The 20,009-nt window shown below is 41.2% G+C and overlaps 1 protein-coding gene across 6 annotated transcripts in view; it reads left to right on the top strand.

The window, feature by feature from the left end:
* TDRD5 (tudor domain containing 5) overlaps nucleotides 1-17,050 on the top strand; it is a 30,551-nt gene extending 13,501 nt beyond the window's left edge. For 4 of the 6 annotated variants that reach the window (XM_079981203.1, XM_079981202.1, XM_079981201.1 and 1 more), the window contains 12 exons: nucleotides 78-229; nucleotides 3,921-4,141; nucleotides 5,452-5,664; nucleotides 7,039-7,105; nucleotides 8,625-8,825; nucleotides 9,915-10,076; nucleotides 10,690-10,908; nucleotides 12,219-12,380; nucleotides 12,993-13,211; nucleotides 13,502-13,591; nucleotides 15,460-15,628; nucleotides 16,591-17,050. In XM_079981203.1, coding sequence (XP_079837329.1) covers nucleotides 78-229; nucleotides 3,921-4,141; nucleotides 5,452-5,664; nucleotides 7,039-7,105; nucleotides 8,625-8,825; nucleotides 9,915-10,076; nucleotides 10,690-10,908; nucleotides 12,219-12,380; nucleotides 12,993-13,211; nucleotides 13,502-13,591; nucleotides 15,460-15,628; nucleotides 16,591-16,835 — 2,120 coding nt within the window. In that variant the 3' untranslated portion in view covers nucleotides 16,836-17,050. The remainder of the gene's footprint in view (nucleotides 1-77; nucleotides 230-3,920; nucleotides 4,142-5,451; nucleotides 5,665-7,038; nucleotides 7,106-8,624; nucleotides 8,826-9,914; nucleotides 10,077-10,689; nucleotides 10,909-12,218; nucleotides 12,381-12,992; nucleotides 13,212-13,501; nucleotides 13,592-15,459; nucleotides 15,629-16,590) is intronic. The other 2 variants (XM_079981205.1, XM_079981206.1) reach the window with 2 other exon arrangements.
* The last annotated feature ends 2,959 nt before the right edge of the window (nucleotides 17,051-20,009 follow it).

The raw sequence follows: 20,009 nt of genomic DNA, 5'->3' as shown, positions 1-20,009 counted from the left end.
GGAACTGCCAATTCAGACTTTTTAAAATGAAGGTTGTGTGTTTGCCTTCTAAACGTAAGTATCTGTTTTTCCTACAGATGAGCATTCAAGTGATAAGATTGCCCTGCCTGACTCCTTAGCACATGAAGAGACACCAGATGTGCATGAGCTGCTAAGCTGGAATTTTCCTCTGGAGGAATCTAAGGCTCCAGATGTGAAACTTAGTGTAGTAACGAAGATGACGACACCGGTAGGCTGACATTGCCGTGGTATCATGGTTAACAAGTAGCGTCATGTTTTACAACTGTTGGACAGATATCAAGAGACGACTAACAGTGGATTGTATTTATTTTATTTTGAAATCAGTTGTTTTTGTATAGAATTTTTATTAATTTTTCTGTTTTACAATTTAACATACTCATTTTACATCCTTAAGATATCAGTGATGTGACTTCTTCTCTTTCCCTGGTTCATTTTACATATCATAAATCCCTGCATATTTTACAAAAACTATACCTTTCAGTATTCCGTTATTGCCTCCATCAACATTTAGATTGTTGAATTTAACTTAATGCTGCCAGCGTTTTCAGCTGTACACAATTATTTCCCATATATTCAGTAAACATTTTCCAATCTTCTTTAAACGTATGCTCTTCTTATTCTCTTATTCTATATGTTAAGTCTGCAAGTTGTACATATTCTGTCAAGTTCCCATTCTTCTTTAGTTGGGAACGCGCTTGTTTTCCATTTTGGGGCTAACAAAACATGAGCCACAGCAGTGGCATAAAATAAATAACCTTTTTTTGACACCTGGGAATTTCAGTCTGAATTATCCCCAACAGAAAGGACTCTGGTTTTGGGGGGGGGAAAGTACTTTTAAACATGTTTTTCAGTTCATTATGGATCATTTCCCAATATTCTTTTGCCCTTTTACAAGTCCACCACGTATGAAAGAACGTTCCCTCCAATTCTTTGCATCTCCAGCACTTATCTGATTCAGTCTTACACATCTTAGCAAGCCTACTCAGAGTTAAATACCATCTGTGAATCATTTTCAGGTAGTTCTCCTTCAAAGAATAACATGCTGTAAACTTCAAGTCACTTTTCCAAGTTTTCCCCACAGTTCAAAATCTATATTGTGTCCTATATCTGTTGCCCAGTGTGCCATTGAGGCTTTAACAAGCTTTAAAATATTTTATTTTGAAATCAGTTGTGGTCTCCCCAAGGTTCCTTACAAGGCGTTTTTTCCAGGAGGTCACTAGGTGAGTTACTCCAAGTCCATATGTCCATTAAAATACCTGCTTCCACCACCTACTGGCTTATAGATCGCAGCAAGACTCTCCCTTTATATCTTTACTCTAGTACACCCACACAAGAAACATGGATGAGCTATACTAACCTTAGAATTCATCCAGATCAGAACATAACACATGAACATATATTAAGAAGCATAATATCCATAGCCACTAACACAACTAATTTTTATACTTTACATCTAGGGCTGTAAATACCTGCTTTTACTCTCCCGTCTTGACGGTCAGAGCAATTTTTACATTGATTTCACTGTTTCAAATTTTGTTAGCAAGGATATAAGGAACTGTACAAGTTCTGACTTAGTAGATTCAGGGGCTATAGATTCATTTTCTTGAAGAGTAGTCTGCTCCCTTCCACTGCTGCATGGCAAACTCTGAAACTAAGGAGAGTTTGAAAAGCAGATTGTTGTGACATGAGATGAAAGACTTTTCAAAGAAGAAATTAAAAATTCTGCTTGAGAAGCCCAAGCCCCTTGTGTGGTTATCCATCTCTATAGATCACAGCTGCTTCCTTATTTTAGTTTTTTTAAAACTCGTTCAATAGGAACTTGTAACAAATATTTATTAACCTGTTACCAAAATTAGATTTAAGGCTTTCCTTTAACCAGTGATATTAAAATGTGCCTTATTGTTTAATATATTAGCTTTGTTTATTTAATCATTACTTGCTAACAGAGTTTTGCAAGCCATCCTGCAATTTAAGTGCTCAAGACAACTCACAACAACAAAAAAATCAAATTAAAAACCAAAAGTATAATATAGTTTAAGAATGCACATTTTGTCAGTAGGTTTCAGGTAAAGTTCCTTGGGAAGATAATTCTTTTTTTAAAAAAATAATATTTATTAAAATTTTAGAGGTTACAGGAAGAAAAAGTAAAAATACCACATTAAACAAAAACAAAACAACACATCACAATATAAGAAAACAGAAAAATAAAATCCATTAAACAAAAACAAAAAGACAAAGAAAAATATATCAAATCTCCTCATTACTTATCTTTCATTAGCTTATTTCCTTGACCTCCTCACACCTCCCTTTTTTGTATTCTAGGTCAATTATCCATTTCAGCAAATCCTTTCCCTCTTTTAAAGTTTTTATCCTGTAAATTATCTTAATATAATGTAACTTTACTTTTCCTTCTTTCACCAATTAACAGTCAATTATTCCCAAATCCTTTATATCATTTCTGCTAAAATCATATAATATTATTCCAACATCCTTCTAACAGTTATTAATTTTACAATGTTTCTGTAAATAGTCTTTAAATTTCTTCCAATCTTCCTCCACCAACTCTTCTCCCTGGTCTCCCTTGGGAAGATAATTCTACAGTGAGTGCTACCACTGAGATGTAGCCAACTGCCACATCTCATTTGGAGTAGGACTTCTGAAAAGATCTCTAAATCTAGGTTGGTAGGCATGTGTTGCGAGTAAGCGTGCTTCAGGTGCCCTGGTCCAAACTGCTCTTTAAAGGTCCAGCACCTTCGATTGGGTCTGGGAATAATCTGGGAGCCAGTGAAGACGACAAAGCATTGGTGTGATACACTAATTTCATACAATCTCAGTTAGCTTTTTCTCAACCAAATTCTGAAGTAACAGAAGTTTCCAGGCTGTATTCAGCCATAGCCCCACCCCCACAATTAGAATTTCCCCCTACCTCTGCCTCGCCTACCTTTGTTTGTTTTTCAAAAATCTGTCTGGTTTGCATTTTAAAATTGTTTTATGAATGTTTATTTACATTGTGTTTATATTAGTTTGGTGATACTCCAAGCTGCTTTGCAGTGTTTTTGCCTGGGAAAATGGGATATAAGTATATAAACACGTAAGTAAGTGAGGAAAATGTGAGCGAGAGATGCTTTGATGTTTCAGCAGAACCATGTCATAGAGGAATTATTTACTGAGGGTATGGAAAATCAGGAAGGGATGTAATGGAGTTAGGGTTGTCTGTGTGGCACTTTTTGTTTTTTCTTTTTAAATAATATTTATTAAAATTTTGAAAGTTACAGAAAGGAAAAAGAAAAAAAGTTAAACATAACAAAACCATACAATACAATATAGAAACAAAAATATTACATATGCATAACAAAAAAAACAATAAAAAACACATAACCTATACTTTCAATTATTAACTTTCTTTTACTTGTTTCAGCGACCTCATCACACCTCCCTTTTTTGTATTCCACTTCGATTAATTGTTTCAGCAAATCCTTTCCATCTTTCTCAAACTTCTGTCCTATCATTTAACTTAACCAATTCTAACATTATTTTTTCCTTTAATCCAATTACAATCTATTATGCTTAATTCTTTATAACATTTCTGCTAAGGCCATGTAACTTCATTCCAACATCCTTCTAACATTCATTCATTTTACAATGTTTCTGTAAGTAGTCTTTAAATTTCTTCCAATCTTCCTCCACCGACTCCTGTGTGGCACTTTTTGTTGCATGTTAGGGCATCCAGACTCATTGCTGTTGGGATGGAGACTTGGAAGACTAGGAAAGTGTTTTGGATTCCCGTGTAGTCAAGTACTTGGGATTTTCCAGCCCTGGAAATCTCTTGAGTGGCCCGGATGAATCTGCTGTACTGCTTGGATCAGAATGACTTCCTTTTACTTTCCTTATGTTTGCAGCACCTGGGTATTGAAGATACTCACATTATTCAAGAGATCATGGAAAATGAAATCCCGCCAGATGCCGTCCAAGACAGAAGCCTTTACAGCCTTCCCCAGCTTGACACCAGTGCTTTGGTGGGACTATTTGTGGAATACATTGTCTCTCCTTCGCAATTCTACGTCCGACTCTACAGTGCAGAAACGTCAGTGAAGTTAGAAAACATGATGTTGGAAATGAGGTGAGGGGGAACTTACCCATTTCGGTCTGGGCTTTTCATTGTATATGAGCTAGAATTGCAGGGAGAAAAGAGAACCCAGTTTGGTATTGGGTGTGCTTATGGTCTGTTGAAACTCATGTGCAAAAACTTTACCCTGTTTCTTGGCAAGGGTATTCTTTGATGTATACACTTCAGTGTGCATGGTTTTAGTATTTTATTTTATTGAAGCAGCACGATAATCAGCTGAACAGAAAACCCTTCTAAATATCAAAATAGGGCTGAACAAACAAATGGGGTTTTAGCAGATGTTTAATGCATCCAACCAATGAAACTTCCCATATCTCTTTGGGTTGGTGCCATCTTGTCAATCCCCTATAAAAGCCTGGGTGAACAGGTGCCACCCAAGCAGTCACCCAACTCAGCTGCCACCCAAGCAGTCTATGTAATCATAGGGAGAGTCAGCAGTGTTCACCTGTCCTCCAGTTGTCCTCATTGCTCTGCAGACTCAGGCAGGGAAGAGGAGGGACAAAGTCAGTGCAGTGCAAACACACTAGTGTTTTCACTACAGCCTCCTTGCCCCTTTACCTACCTGCCAGAGTGCAACAGTGACACAAGCAACTGAACAACAGATGAATCATAGAATCATGAAATTGTAGAGGAAGAAGAAGGAGGTGCTGACCTAAATGGCCTCGGTCCTGTATACCTGAAGGATCATCTCCAACCCCATCATTCAGCCCGGACACTGAGGTCCAATGCCGAGGGCCTTCTGGTGGTTCCCTCATTGCAAGAAGTGAAGTTACAGGGAACCAGGCAAAGGGCCTTCTTGGTAGTGGCGCCCGCCCTGTGGAACACCCTCCCATCAGATGTCAAGGAAATAAGCAACTATCTTACTTTTAAAAGACAGCTGAAGGCAGCCCTGTTTAGGGAAGTTTTTAATGTTTCATGCTGTATTGTGTTTTTAACATTCGGTTGGGAGCCGCCCAGAGTGGCTGGGGAAGCCCAGCCAGATGGGCGGGGTATAAATAAGAAATAATAATAATAATTTAGTCCAACCCCTGCTAAGCGCAAATGTCCCCACCCTGTCATCTGCTCCTGGATCTGCTTCTATGCCAGTTGTAGGAGTTCTATAGCCACCACAGATAAGACCCTGTCTGTGGTCACTGCATGGTATACTCGTCCCATCCACAGGGATGACTTCTCTTGCAGATCTCAATGCAGATTAATAATGGTATAGGGATATCTGAGACTCAAAAGTTTTTTAAGACTTCAAATGTCTGCTACTTAGCCATAGGATTGTACTGTTAGTGACCCACTTGGATCCTGTATTTCAGACTATGCTATTCTAGTAAACATGTAGCTGACCGATACATCATGCCCGAAGCCTCAATCAGTCCTGGTCAGCTTTGTTGTATAAAAAATTCGGAAGACAAATGGTGGTACAGAGTTATCATTCATCGAGTGCTCAATGACCAGGAAGTGGAAGTGTTTTACCCGGACTTTGGAAGTACGAGGACTGCCCAGAAATCCTCGCTGAGGTTTCTGAAGTAAGTAAATCGTGTGCTAGGCAGGGAATGCTTATCGGCTGAGAACTGGTGGATGGTGGGACCTCTTTCTTTTCTACTCTTGCTCTCAGAAAAATTAATGGAGGATAAGATTATGTTCTACCTCCACTTTCAGAGGCAGTCTGTTCCTGGATACGAGTTGCTGCACTCGGGTCCTGCTTGCAGACTTCCCAAAAGCCACTGTAAGAACAGGATGCTCATTAGATGGGTCATTGACCTCATTCAGCAGAGATGACTCTTATGCTCTCATACGCAAATCCCACACACCCTTCCTTCCTCTCACACCCAAGTCCATTCACTCAACATTCTTTTCACTTTCTCTGTCTCCCTGCCTGCCTGCCCCCACTTCACATACCCACACCATCCAAGGCTGATTTCAAAGGTAGCACTTACGTATCAGTTCCCACATCTTGTCATCTCATACCTAAAATCCAAAGTTCTTTCAAAACTGACTTGCCCTCTGTCATAGGCAGTAAAATAACGTTTGGGAACGCAGACAGTACAGTGCAAAATGACTCTTGCTATTTAGCATAAGTGGGTGAAAATCCACTTATGCTAAATAGGCAAACTAAGGCCCGGGGGCTGGATCCGGCCCAATTGCCTACTAAATCCAGCCCGCGGATGTTCCAGGAATCAGCATGTTTTTACATGAGTGGAATGTGTGCTTTTATTTAAAATGCATCTCGGGGCTATTTGTGGGCATAGAAATTCGTTCATTTTTTTTTCTTCCAAAATATAGTCCTGCCCCTCACAAGCTCTGAGGGACAGTGGACCGGTCCCCTGCTGAAAAAGTTTGCTGAACCCCTGTATAGTCCAAAGGCTATTCATCAGGAAATAAGGATTTGTTTTAAGTTTTAAGTTTTTAAAAAATTGTTTAACCACATCAGTTTACAAACATAGACACATATGCTATAATGTTATTGTTTTAGTTAAATAAATTGTTTAAAAAGTCCAAATATAAACAGTTAACTTATTAACCCACACAATAATTTCATAATTATCTATGTACTTCTAATAGTATAACCAAATCAGTAATTTTTGATATAACTGTAAAAACTACTCTGAAAACTTATCACACAAAAAATGAAACCTTCCTCTACTTGTAAATATTAAGATGATACCAGCAAGAATGAGTCTTTCTGTAAAGAAAGTGAGTTAAATCAAGTCTTACTGACTAGTGATTTAAATCGTGATTTAAATCAAATCCACCTTTGTGTGGACTCAGTCTTGCTTACTTTCTTTCGTGGGAAATGCCAAATGTCAACGCTTTGTTCATTATCCAGTTTGATGCAAGACTACTTGGCTTGGGGCAGCAAGTCAAAAGTGGCCCTGCGAATTACCTTGTTCTTGTTGCAGGTCTTGTTATGCAAAACTTCCTGCTCAAGCAATCCCTTGTTCCTTAGCTTGGGTGAGACCTACAGAGGTATGTATATATGTATTATTTTTTCAACTAGCCTTACCCTAGATGTTTGGGAACAACTTAAAAATAAGCTGGCTTTTGTTTTCTGTTCTTGTTTTAAACTTTAACGTATGTGTCAGAGCTGCCTCCAGGTCCCAGCTCACAGAGGACCAACGCTAGGCTGTAGTTATGTACAAAAGTCTTTATTGAGGTTCAGTTTCCATTTTAAAGCCGCAGCGCGCAGCTCTACGTCTCGACCTTAGACCGGCGAAGTCCCGTCTGAGTCTCCGCCCCTTCCACACCAGTTTAAGACTCTCACCTTGCTCCACCTCTTCCTAAGTTCCTTTCTCCTCTGGGCCCTCCTGCCCGCTAGGGTTTCATCCTTCCTGGACTCCTCTGACGCTGACCCTGATGATTCTTCCCCCTCCTTCCGGCGGGCTTTAGGACCTGGTTCCCTATCCGGGCTACCTTCTGTGCCGCTCGCCTGTACATTTGAACTTGGCGCGCGCGCCCAGCCTGCAACTTTCCTCTTGACCGTTCCCTCGCTCTCCGATGGAGGCGTGGCCCCCCCTGACTCCTCTTCTCTCGCTGGTGGTGAATATGTGGGCTCTGATACCTGGGACTCCTCCCCCCCACTACGCTCTGGTGGGGAAGCTGGTCCTGATTTCCAACTGCTGCTCTGGGAGTCCCCGCTGGCCCCTTGTTTCTGGGGTGTCCCCCTTGGGTCCCCCCTTGCCCTGCCCATCGGCGCCCCCTTCTGTGAATCTTCCGATTCGCTGGAGAGGCTCACGGAATCTATTGGGCTGCTGTCATCCTCTCCTACGCTGCCCTCGGATTGCTCCCCCTCGCTCTCCATCTCCTCTCCTCCCTGCACTCCCGCTGAGTCCCTGACAGTATGTGTTCATTTGTTTACTGCACATTTTTTACCAATGTTGTAGCATTTTTATGTTGCATCCAAAAAGTGCTCAAGCTTTGGCAAATACTTAAGGAAATCTCATAACGGTTAGGTATTTGCTGAGACTGCTTCTCTTCATGCCCTACATCTAGTGGATGAGTGAATCATAGTGTTGGAAGGGACCCTGAGGATCATCTAATGCAGGAATATGCAGCTTTCCCACATGGGAATCGAACCCGCAACCTTTGCATTATCAGCATGCTCTAATCAACTGAACTATCTTGTTGCATATTAATTGGAGTGAAAGGAGCAACCAAGGGTATACTTGTCAGTTATATCTGTATATCACAAGATGTTAGGGCTGAAGAAGAGTCATGAAGGATTAAGAGCAATGATAACATCAGAATGTTAAAGTTCAGAAGGTGGAATAGCTCAAAGAATAAGTGAATAAGAAAAATGTGTTTTGGAAAGTAAAGATAAATAAGATTTGAAGTGCTATTTTAGAAAAAAAAAATCGACATACAAAAGGAGAACACAAAAAGCAGCTGGAATGTATTAAGACTAATCAGATAGAATTTGATGTGCAGAGCAAATGAAATTAGTTTTTCAACTCTGCTTGACTTTGTACCTTATCCTTTCTTTATCAAGGACAATTGGACTGCCAGTGACATACATGAATTCCAAAGGTTGTGTGATCTGAAGCTGCTTGTGGGAGTTGTGGATGAATACATAGATGGAATCCTTTACCTCTTTCTCTGTGACACCAGCTCTGACGAAGATATCTACTTGCACAATGCACTGAGATTAAAGGGCCATGCATTCATCTGCAGAGAAAACCTTCCTTCCAAGGTGAGGGCAAATATTTGCCAGAGGCACTAAGGGAAGGTTAAAATGCATAAGTATCTCTTAAGGACATGAGGTTCTTAAACTGATTTGTGGTGATGACCCATTGAAAACTGAGGGGGGATGGGGACGTCCCAAGTGTTCTTAGTGCTAACTAAACCAAACCAAAAAATATTTTTATCTGTAAGAATGCGCACTAAATATTAAGTCTGTGGAAGGATGTTAAAAAGAATGACATGGTATGCTTTTTTTTCTAAGAGAGCACCATGTGAAAGCATGTGGAAACATAGTTTGATGATCATAAGTTTGTTAAAAATCAGTGACCCAGAAAAAACCCACATGATTATTATTGTTATATTTAATTCAGTTGCATTATTACATTTTAAAAAAACAACAACTAGTTATTTTTAGTTAATTTCCAGGTTGTTAAATCTTATTAAGAAATAAATTTTATTTATCATCTTTCATTTTGCAACAATGCATACAAATTAACAAAGCCAAAAATAAGAACAAATCCACTTTCCCCCCACCCCATTCATGGTTCCATCTGTTTATCTTTACTTCTGCATATCCACAAAATGCCTCAATTGTTTGTTTCCTGTAAACTTTCTTCACATATTCTTTACTGTTCACTTTAAGTTAACGCTGCTAAAGCTTTAAGTTGTTTACAATAACTTTTAAAATAGTCATTAAAGCACCCCAATCTTGATTAGTTTTTTTTTCTCCTACTGATTTCTTCCTGTAAGTTTGGCTGTCTCTGCATATTCCATCAGTTTTATCTACCAGTCCTCCTTGGTTGGAACTATTCCTTCTTTTCTTTTTAAAATAATTTTTTTATTGGTTTTAACATACTTTCCAGACAAAACAACCATCCCACCCCATCTTATACATTTGTGGCTATAGTTAGCCTATGACTTCCATCAATCCCTTCTGATGATTTTCAAAATTCATCTCCTATTCCTGCATTTTTGGTTTCATATTATCTAAACATTGCATTGGCAAATGACTTGTAAACTACTTTGGTAAGAGTTTTTCTTTAAACTGTGTACAAATTTATTAAATAAATAATATTCTTCATTCTCCTGCCTTTAACAGAATTTCAGAGAGCCATTCTTTTCCACATTGTATCTGAAACCTGGACCGGAGCAGCAGTTTGGTTTGACAAAAGCAGAAACGCCCTTGCTTAAGCAGGAAACTCTTTGTGACCTTCTAGAAGTACCAGATTCAGGGTCTTGCTACAATGAAGTGCTTTCCCAGGTGGAGATTTTTGAGTTTTTCTGTTTAAATAAGCATTGATGTTGCATCTAGTGAAGTATATCCAAGCAGTTAAAATAAGTACATGAGCAAAGTTAACAGGGAGAGTTTCTCCAAGACCCATTAGAACATAATATGGGTAATGGAATCGCTTTGATCTAAGATACCATACTAGTTTCGTTTGGAGATGTCAACAAATACCTTCCATTTGTTTATTTGTTTAAACAAAGATTTAATTGGGACAATCTAATCCCACTAACATGTAACTTAAACTGCACTTCAGTTTAAAGAGGTGTGTGGTGAAGGTGTTAAACAAGCCTCTTGATGCCGGCAGCTGTTTTGTGGGGCAGTGAGGTGGCCAATATTGCCGTTGAGGAGGTGAGTACCTCTTGGGAGTCCTACAGCATCTCATGTGGCCCGGTGAGATTCTTGTAAAAAGTTTGGGGTGGGTACCTTTAAAAGGACTGGCTGGCCACCTTGCTACCTCTCTCTTTTACTTCTAGCAGACAGTTTTGTTTTATCAGCAAGTGAATTGTTTAAAACAAAGTACGTTGAATTAAAAATATTCCTTTTAAAAGTTGACAGTACTGTAACTTGGCTCTGAATTGTTTTCTAGGGTACAGCAGGCTCACGCTCAGACCCTGAGATGCCGCTCCTCGAGCCAGTATATACGTGCGACGAAATCTGGGATGAGAACTGGACACCTTCCAAGCATTATAAAGAAGAGAAAAATTGTTATACTTTGTCCCCTGACAACACCGTGTTTCCCCGCCATTCTTTGAGTGATGAAGGGAATGAGGAGGAGACTCAGCACAGCCAGGAATTGACACAACAGGTGGTGGTTGTTCAGTGTTGATGGGAGGGAAATGGTCAGATGGGTTGTTGGTGAAGTTGCAAAGCCTTTTCATATCCCTTAGCCATGTCTTTCTAGCCCGTTTATTATCCCAAAGTCTGAGACCAGAGGCAGTGCTCTCCAGCACAATAGATTTATTTATTAAAAATATTATAAAAAGATTTAGGGGGAGAGATCAAGAGTTGTTGAGGGGTTTTTTTTTGGCCCATCACATGAGCTGGGACAGCCCACGATCAGCCCGGTTTTACAGGCAAAATTTAGAGGGTTGTAACCCCTCTCCCTTCAGATTAAATGACTTCCAAAGTGGCCCTGCCCTTGGGTTTATAATATAAAAGACACAACACAAAACGGAATGGATTTGGTGGGGAGGAGGGAAAAAAGAAAATTCAGACACCAGCTGTTCCTAGACTGTTTACAAAGACCAGCTGGAATGGAAAGAATTTAAAAGTTGCTGGCCTTAGGTGAGTTTATGCAGTCCCATCACTGATGTAGGTTGATTGAATGGCTATTGTTAGATGCCAGTTTTAGGGAGGATAAAGCCCTTCCTTGCCACTCCCATTGTACTTACCAGAGAAAGTTCTTCTGGATCCAAAATTGCTCATGTGTGTCTTCAGTATGCTGCTTTCAGTCTAGATTGAATCTAGATCCTGCCATCCACAAGGTTAGATGTGGTTACTTGATAGACATTTGAACCCAGCCATGCCTTTTCCTTCCTGCCAATGCCCCAAATAAGAAATAAAGAAGTGGCAATTGTGATTTTGGTATAACTCACACAGTTATTGGGCAAGTGTGGGTACATACCAGGGTTGCCTACATCTTTTTTGAAAAAGAAACACTGTAAGATAATGCATAATCAATCTGCAACAAATTTTTATTTTTGTAATATAACCAGTTTCTCAGGAAGCGCTTTTCAGGGGAAGAAAATACCCAGTAGATCTAGATTGTGGGGAGAGGCATGCTACGTAGAAAAAACAAGGACTCAGTTACCATTGATTCTAGCAGCCAAAGTTGTAAGAAGATAGAAAATGAGAGCAATCAAGCACCTGTAAACCCTGGTTTGCTTGTTCTAGGTTTCAGTATCGAGCTGGTTGGTGCAAAACATTTCTTAGTGTTGATCCTCTTGACTTTTAGTAATGTTTTGAAATACTGTACTGCGTATGAGTTTTTGGTTTCATATTATCTTAACATTGCATTGGCAAATGACTTGTAAACTACTTTGGTAAGAGTTTTTCTTTAAACTGTGTACAAATTTATTAAATAAATAATATTCTTCATTCTCCTGCCTTTAACAGAATTTCAGAGAGCCATTCTTTTCCACATTGTATCTGAAACCTGGATGGGAGCAGCAATCTGGTTTGACAAAAGCAGAAACGCCCTTGCTTAAGCAGGAATCTCTTTGTGACCTTCCAGAAGTACCAGATTCAGGGTCTTGCTACAATGAAGTGCTTTCCCAGGTGGAGATTTTTGAGTTTTCTGTTTAAATAAGCATTGATGTTTCATCTAGTGAAGTATATCCAAGCAGTTAAAATAAGTACATGAGCAAAGTTATCAGGGAGAGTTTCTCCAAGACCCATTAGAACATAATATGGGTAATGGAATCGCTTTGATCTAAGATACCATACTAGTTTCGTTTGGAGACCTCAACAAATACCTTCCATTTGTTTATTTGTTTAAACAAAGATTTAATTGGGACAATCTAATCCCACTAACATGTAACTTAAACTGCACTGCAGTTTAAAGGGGTGTGTGGTAAAGGTGTTAAACAAGCCTCTTGATGCCGGCAGCTGTTTTGTGGGGCAGTGAAGTGGCCAATATTGCCGTTGAGGAGGTGAGTACCTCTTGGGAGTCCTACAGCATCTCATGTGGCCCAGTGAGATTCTTGTAAAAAGTTTGGGGTGGGTACCTTTAAAAGGACTGGCTGGCCACCTTGCTACCTCTCTCTTTTCCTTCTAGCAGACAGTTTTGTTTTATCAGCAAGTGAATTGTTTAAAACAAAGTACGTTGAATTAAAAATATTCCTTTTAAAAGTTGACAGTACTGTAACTTGGCTCTGAATCGTTTTCTAGGGTACAGCAGGCTCACGCTCAGACCCTGAGATGCCGCTTCTCGAGCCAGTATATATGTGCGACGAAATCTGGGATGAGAACTGGACACCTTCCAAGCATTATGAAGAAGAGAAAAATTGTGATACTTTGTCCCCTGACAACACCGTGTTTCCCCGCCATTCTTTGAGTGATGAAGGGAATGAGGAGGAGACTCAGCACAGCCAGGAATTGACACAACAGGTGGTGGTTGTTCAGTGTTGATGGGAGGGAAATGGTCAGATGGAATGATGATGGATGGAATGGCTATTGCTATATGCCAGTTTTAGGGGAGGATAAAGCCCTTCCTTGCCACTCCCATTGTACTTACCAGAGAAAGTTCTTTTCTTAATCTTAGTTATCCTAACCACTTTTTTCTGCCAGTACGTTTGCTGAACTATGTTCAAATTACCCCTCTCTTGCTTTTACTGTCAATGAGCATCACTTTTGGGGGGGCCCTTTTGCTTACAAAATGTGTAACACATTTTTGGCAGAATGTGGATATTTCCATTCCCGTTGAGAGAACAAACTGTCTGAGTCTGGAACCCCTGAACAGAAAAGTGGAGTCATCTGGAAGAATGGAGGTATAGTCATTTCCGTTGGCTTACCTTGTAAACTTGATTTCCGGCTTTAAAGTAGCACAGATGAATTCCATTATTGTGATGGCATGCATGGTTGCATAACCCAAGATACATTGTCAGACCCTACATACTTGTTGAATCTTAGCATGGTTGTGGAGAACCCAGAGGTCTAATGGGGACCTGCAAGTCTGTTTTATCTTTCACTCTGTCCAGCCACCCTTCACTGACTGCTTTGCATGTTGAGTGTTACTGCCTGACTAGCATGTGTCCTTGAACTCTGATCATTCCTCTTGTTTCCCTGGATGGAGGCTAGAGAGGAGTGCGTGTGGAAACTAGCTCACTGCACAAATACATCGTTTTCATTTGTTCACTTTTACCTCTGGCCCTGCCCCCCACTGGCATGTTGCCCACCCCCTCCAAGAGCATGCAGCTTCTTGGCACGAACATTCCCTCCACCCCTTCTGAAAGCATCATTGCTTCCAAGAAAAGAACCTGTGAGTCCTCTGCTAACATTCTAGGTGAGACTTTCCAAGATCAGAGGTGCGGCTTTGGACAACTCTGCACAACTATTTCGTTGCCCCAGAACGCTAGCTGTGTAAACCTTGTTGCTCTTGCGTTTTCATCATCTTCTTGTCTGACTCCTTTAATGGTGGTAGTTATCCAGGAGTGGGTTACTTTTCCCACTAGCTTGAAAGGCAAGGCTATGAAAATAGCTTTGTGCTTGGTCCCATTCTGTGAGAGGAGGCTCCCCCCCCCCACAGTCCCATCTTGCCTGCTTCAAGGTTTTGAACATTTTTTTTTTATTGTGCTAGCAGCCTGATTCAGCATTTGTTTACCTGACAACTTATCTGGCCCTGATGACAAGCTTCTATCACATTACTGCTGTTTCCCCCATGGAAAAGCAAACTGGAACTGACTGCAAAGAGGGGCATAGCTCCTGAACTAGTGTCTAGCAAGTAGTCACAAGCATTTCAGGCAGAAACGACCCTCCTTTGAGGAATGATAATGAGGTCAACTTTCCTGTGAATAAGAAAGTAATCTTATGACCATAGGAGGAGCATTGCTCCCAGGCTACTTTCTGGCAAGGGGGCACAGCTTGCATCCCTGGCAAGGAGCACCCCCCTTTCAGCTGGTAGTCAGGCCAGTTCTCTTAACATAGAGAAGAAGCCAATCTAGCTGCTAAGAGGAACATTCACCTCCAGGCTACTTCTGGCAAGGAGGGACAAATGGAAGTTGTGCTAAACATCAATATGGGAAGTGGGTATTCAGGTTTGTTTAAGTTTGCGCCATACCTTTCTTCTGTGTGCAGGCTGGCATAGTTTGTACAAACTGGGGAAGAAAGAGTCCCTGAATGTTCTACTTTCCCAGTGCCATGGATTCTTTCAGCTGTGTTTGAGTGAATCCTGTTAACCATGGTTGCAGTGCTTCTGTTCTGTCTCCATTTTTTATACCAGTAGTGCCCTACAAATTCAATCCCCTTGCTTCTGTGTTCTTAGCTCTGTCATGGGAACCTGTTTTGTAGCCAAAATATGGATTGAGATGATAAATAGGAGAAAAGGACTAGCTTGCTTCCACAAATGCCAGTGAATTATAAAAAGGAAATATAAAAAGGAAGTGCATTTGTTAGCGCAGTGTAAACACATAGAGACCTGTGGTGATTAGCCCTTCCTGGTGTTTGGGTACATGTGTTCACTGCATGTCCTCTGCTTTTTACAGAGTTTGCCAAATAGCGGTGTGTATGTGGCAGGTACTGTTTGTGTATCAAGGAAAATAAACTCTCGGTTCCTTTCAGTGGCCTGTGACAGTGGCATGGGTCACATGGGTTTACTTTTGCCCTAAATCAGGTTTCTTCCCTGTCCATTTGACTACAGGCAAGAAACACTCTTGGAGCTACATCTGATTCTTTGTCACAAACGCTGCAAGAGTTTTACATCTCCATTGTCCATTCCAAGCAATCAGCAGAGGAGAACAAATTAGATTTGGATCTGAAATTATCTGGCTACGGTTTCCAACCACTTCCATCACCATCTGCCATACACGGTACTTGTGGGCTGCTTAAAGCAAAAACTGTTGAAGTGCATAATCTGGCTATATTAATCCTGTTTAAGTAGTACCCTTACTACTCTATTGACATTAAACTGCAAGTCCTAAGAATGTCTGCGCAGAGTCCCACTTGAAGTCTGAGCGGCGAAGTGGACACCCCATTCATCATTAAAGTTGCAGCAGAGAGAGAAGTGTGGAAACCTTACCGGCTAAGTGCTTTGAATGCTTGCTTGTGCACAGCATATCCTACTGAAACAATGTGGGAGGATCCTGCAGCTCATATCGAGGCGCAGTTGGTGCATTACTGCACCCACATGGGAGCTGCTTCCCATGGCTCAGTTTCACAATATTCTAATAAAAATGTGCATGCCTGGCATCCTCACCACCAGTTTTTATGTACCCACCTAAGACATTTTGATTTACTCAGGCATTTGGTGGCTAAATTAGCCTCTGCTGTGCTGCTCATCTTTTAGTGGGGTAGAATTTGCCCTTCTTATTGTATCATTTTAGGAATTTTGTATTGTACATTGTTTTTAATTTGGTTTCTAAAGTTGATTTTATACGTTTTTATTTTCTCTATCTGTTAAGTAACTTTGAGATGCTTTTGTGTAGGGTGACTAACAAATGAAATAAAAAGTGGGGATGGGACTACATTGTTCATTCCCCAGCAAAGTTTTTCTTCAGTCAGGGCCAGCCTGAGGCAAAGCAAGGCAACCGCTTTAGGTGATAGGATCTGCAGATCCCAATCCCGATATTTATTCCGGAGGGGAGTGCCATTTTGTGCTTTGCCTCAGGTGGCAAAACGTCTTGGGCCAGCCCTGTATTCTCTTGTCAGGGAAGCACATAAGTTGCCACTTCCAAGTGTGAATTGGCCCATGGAATTTCCAGATCAGAGAGCCGAATCTGGATCCTGTGAACTGCATAGCCCAAGGTCATTTTTTTCTCTCTTTGCTGTTCAGGAAATGTTCCTTCAGAGAGGAAGGTGGATGACGCCTCCAGGACCCAAGTAATAACCCTGTATACCGCTCGCAGCTGCCCTAGCCAAGGGGGCACAGGCCACAATGCCTTGGTGTTCACTGCCAAACTTCAGGGTTCCCCGGCATCCTGCGTCGCTTGCAGCCCTAGTGTAGCCCTTGGAGCCTCAGCACGCTTAGCTACATCTGGTGGCTTTTTCTCCTTTCATCTTAAGAAGATGGCGATATGAGGAAAGCCCAAGGAGTGGCTGGATGGCTGTTCAAGACTTCAGTGGCTGGTTGCTTTCTTGTGCACATTGGTAAAAAAAGAAAAAAAGGCTTGAAGGCTATGGGAATTCTACCTATGTTTCAATTTGGACTAAATGCGGCAATGAGTGCTAACTTCTCCCCTGTTTGTACAGTTTTGTTGATTCTCCTGTTCTTAATAGAATTGTTCCAAAAGTAATCAGTGAGTTGTCCTATTGTCATGTTTGCACCAAACTATTTTAAACTGGATATTTTATTGTAGCTAGACAGTTCTGTATATATTTTTGAAGTATTGAGTGCGTTTAAAGAAGGGAGCTAATTCCAGGTTATTTCAGAAAGGATTTGTTTGTTTGTTTTCATAACTTGATGTACAGTTAAACCTCGGCTCCTGAACACCTCCGTTTTAGAACGTTTCGGCTCCCAAACGCCGAAAACCCGGAAGTAAGTGCTCAGGTTTTTGAACATTTTTTTGGGAAGCTGAATGTCTGAACATTCTTTTTGGAAGCTGAATGTCTGACGCGGCTTCTGCTTGAGTGAGGGAAGCTCTTGCAACCAATTGAAAGCTGCACCTGTTGTCGAAAATTTCGGAAGTCGAATGGGCTTCCAGAACGAATTACATTCGACAACCGAGGTTTGGCTGTATAAGCGCAGAGTCCAGCAGCAGCCAGGACACAGTCAGAAGTTACAGTTTTACCCGCCAAGTGTCAGGCCAGGTTCCTTGTTATGAGCCTGATATCATTGATTATTAGGGGCCTATGGAAAATAAAAACAAACAAAAAAATGTTGTGGATGTGTTTGCTGCTCTGGACTCCTTTGGGAAGAAGGGTGCGATATAAATTCAGTAAATAAATAAATAAATAAATGGCAGCTGGTGTTGCGTGAGACTTTAAAGGAGGAATTGGGAGCTTAAAGTGGGCTCCAGGTTGTTCCTTTGCTGGAGAAAGGCACACTCCCAATTTCCCATCAGTTGATGTGCTTTAGGAGCATGCCTTACTCGAGGAGTGGGGGGAGTGGTTTTCATTCACTGGAAGCCACTTCACCCCATGATAGTCCTTAAGCCTCCAATTTTTAGGGTTTTAAGGGAGCGGTGTGGGGCGCCTCAGGACCATAGTGTTTACGGCTTCCAATCAAATGCAGAGAGAAAATTCCTAACATCCTTCACCTGGGGGCAGTGTTTACCATCTTTAGGGATAGCTTACATGGCCTCTGGAGCAAATTTGAAATCTGCTCATCCCCTTTCTCCCTGTGTCAGAAAAGTTATCTGAGCATCTTGAGCATGTATGACAGTGCGCTTTGTCTGTGTGCTTAAGCATACTGCAAGTAAACAGTGGGATAACCCCATTCATGACACTCAGATTTAAGCTATTTGGATGAATACAGATAAGATGAGAGAGAACCTAAGATAATTCTGGTAGCTGAGATGGAAAAGCCAAATAGTTTTCCTCAGTGTGATAAAATTATCTTTAAAAATTGTCAGTTTGCTGCCTGTTAAATAATCTTGTCCAAGGCAGGCCATAGACATTGCCCCTCTCCCAATCACCACCAACCATTCTTCAGCCTGCGTTTTCACTCGAAGGCAAATTACATTAACTTTGTAGGGCAGTTTCTGCCTCTATATAGAAGCTTGAGTCCCATGGGGGTAGGCTCAAGGCTTTTTTTCAACTTGAACTCACCTGCACCTCAGGTGGGTTCTGGCACCTCTCAGGTAGGCACCACTGACATTCGAATAAAACAAGGGAGGCGATCATGGGGAGTTTCGGCAGCTTTTTTTCTAGAAAGATAGCACTGGGTAGGCGGATCACATACATGTTAACATGTCAGCACCCATTGCCATGGTAATGTCCATACATGTTAACGTGTCAGCAGCCATTGCCATGGTAATGTCCCATGTGATGCACCCATCACACATGATTACTAGACTTAGACATAGCTACTGCTGTGGTGTGGATCCATGCAACAGAGTTAATATATAAATTGGCTGACAGGTTCCTTTTAGATTTTGGAATCTGAGCCTTTAAATAGGGCTGTTGCCATGACCTTGCCAAATGCTGGCCACAGTTGGAGGCAGAACATGGACTTCTATTCTGATCCGACAGGACTACTTGTGCTCCAGCTTCTGGCAACTAGATGGCACTCAAGTACAGGTTATCAGCCACAGGTGTGATGTTCCCCTCTTTATACAGCTGTCCTAAGGTTTCTGAAGGATATGCTAAAATGTTTAACCTAATTCAGGGAAGAACTGAATTCTTTACTTTGGCATATTGATGTTCCAAGTAGTAATAAGAACAGGAGCTAGACCTGTAAGGATTGCATGGAGGGTGTTCAGTGTGGTTTTGTGGTTTCCACCTGTGGTTTTAGTTGTCCTGTTCTGGAAGATGGGAAACAAATGGCTGGGTGTTTTTCAGATGGAGAAAGAGTTGACTTAACATTACAAGCAAATCAGGAAAATTGTGTTTAGAACTGTTTCATTCTTTGATAGTTTAGATCATACGAGGCAGATGTTACAAATCTCTGTATTAATCATCTTCCTATGGAATATCCTGTCTGCAAGTTAGGGCTTGATCAAACATGGATGGATGCTGCACAATTAGCTTGATGTCCAGCGGCTGAATGTGTGACCTGACTTCTCTGAGAGGCATTGCGTTAAATTAAGATGGGATAAAGTTCAATCTGCTCTCTGCTTAGAGGTGCCTCATACGTATTTGATGTGTGAAACAGACCATGTAGGGAAGGACTATAGCTTAGCCATTGGCCGTATGCTTAACGTACAAAAGAGTCATTGCAGGTCTGGGAAGGACTCCTGTAACTGGAGACATGCTGCAAGTCAGTGTAGACCAGAGATGGGGAGTCTGTGGCTCTCCAGATGTTATTGGGCTTCAACTCCCAGCCAGCAATGGCCAGTCGTCAAGGATGATGGGAGTGATGGCCAAACAACATCTGGAGGTCACACATTCCCCACCCTTGCTGTAGGCAGTATTGAGCTAGGTGGACCAGTGACTTGACTTGGGAATGGAGGAAGCTGCCTTATACCAACTTGTCAAGATTGGACCAGAAGATCCACATTCAAACTCTCACTCATCCATGAACCAGAGTAGGAGACTGTTTGTACATTGTGCTTTCTGAGCCTAGCCTACCTCTCTTGGTTGTTGAGACAATAG

Source organism: Podarcis cretensis, assembly GCF_951804945.1.
Source record: "Podarcis cretensis genome assembly, chromosome: 6".
Lineage (NCBI taxonomy): Eukaryota > Metazoa > Chordata > Lepidosauria > Squamata > Lacertidae > Podarcis > Podarcis cretensis.
The sequence above is the reverse complement of the archived record's forward strand: the minus strand, read 5'-3'. Positions and strand labels throughout refer to the sequence as shown.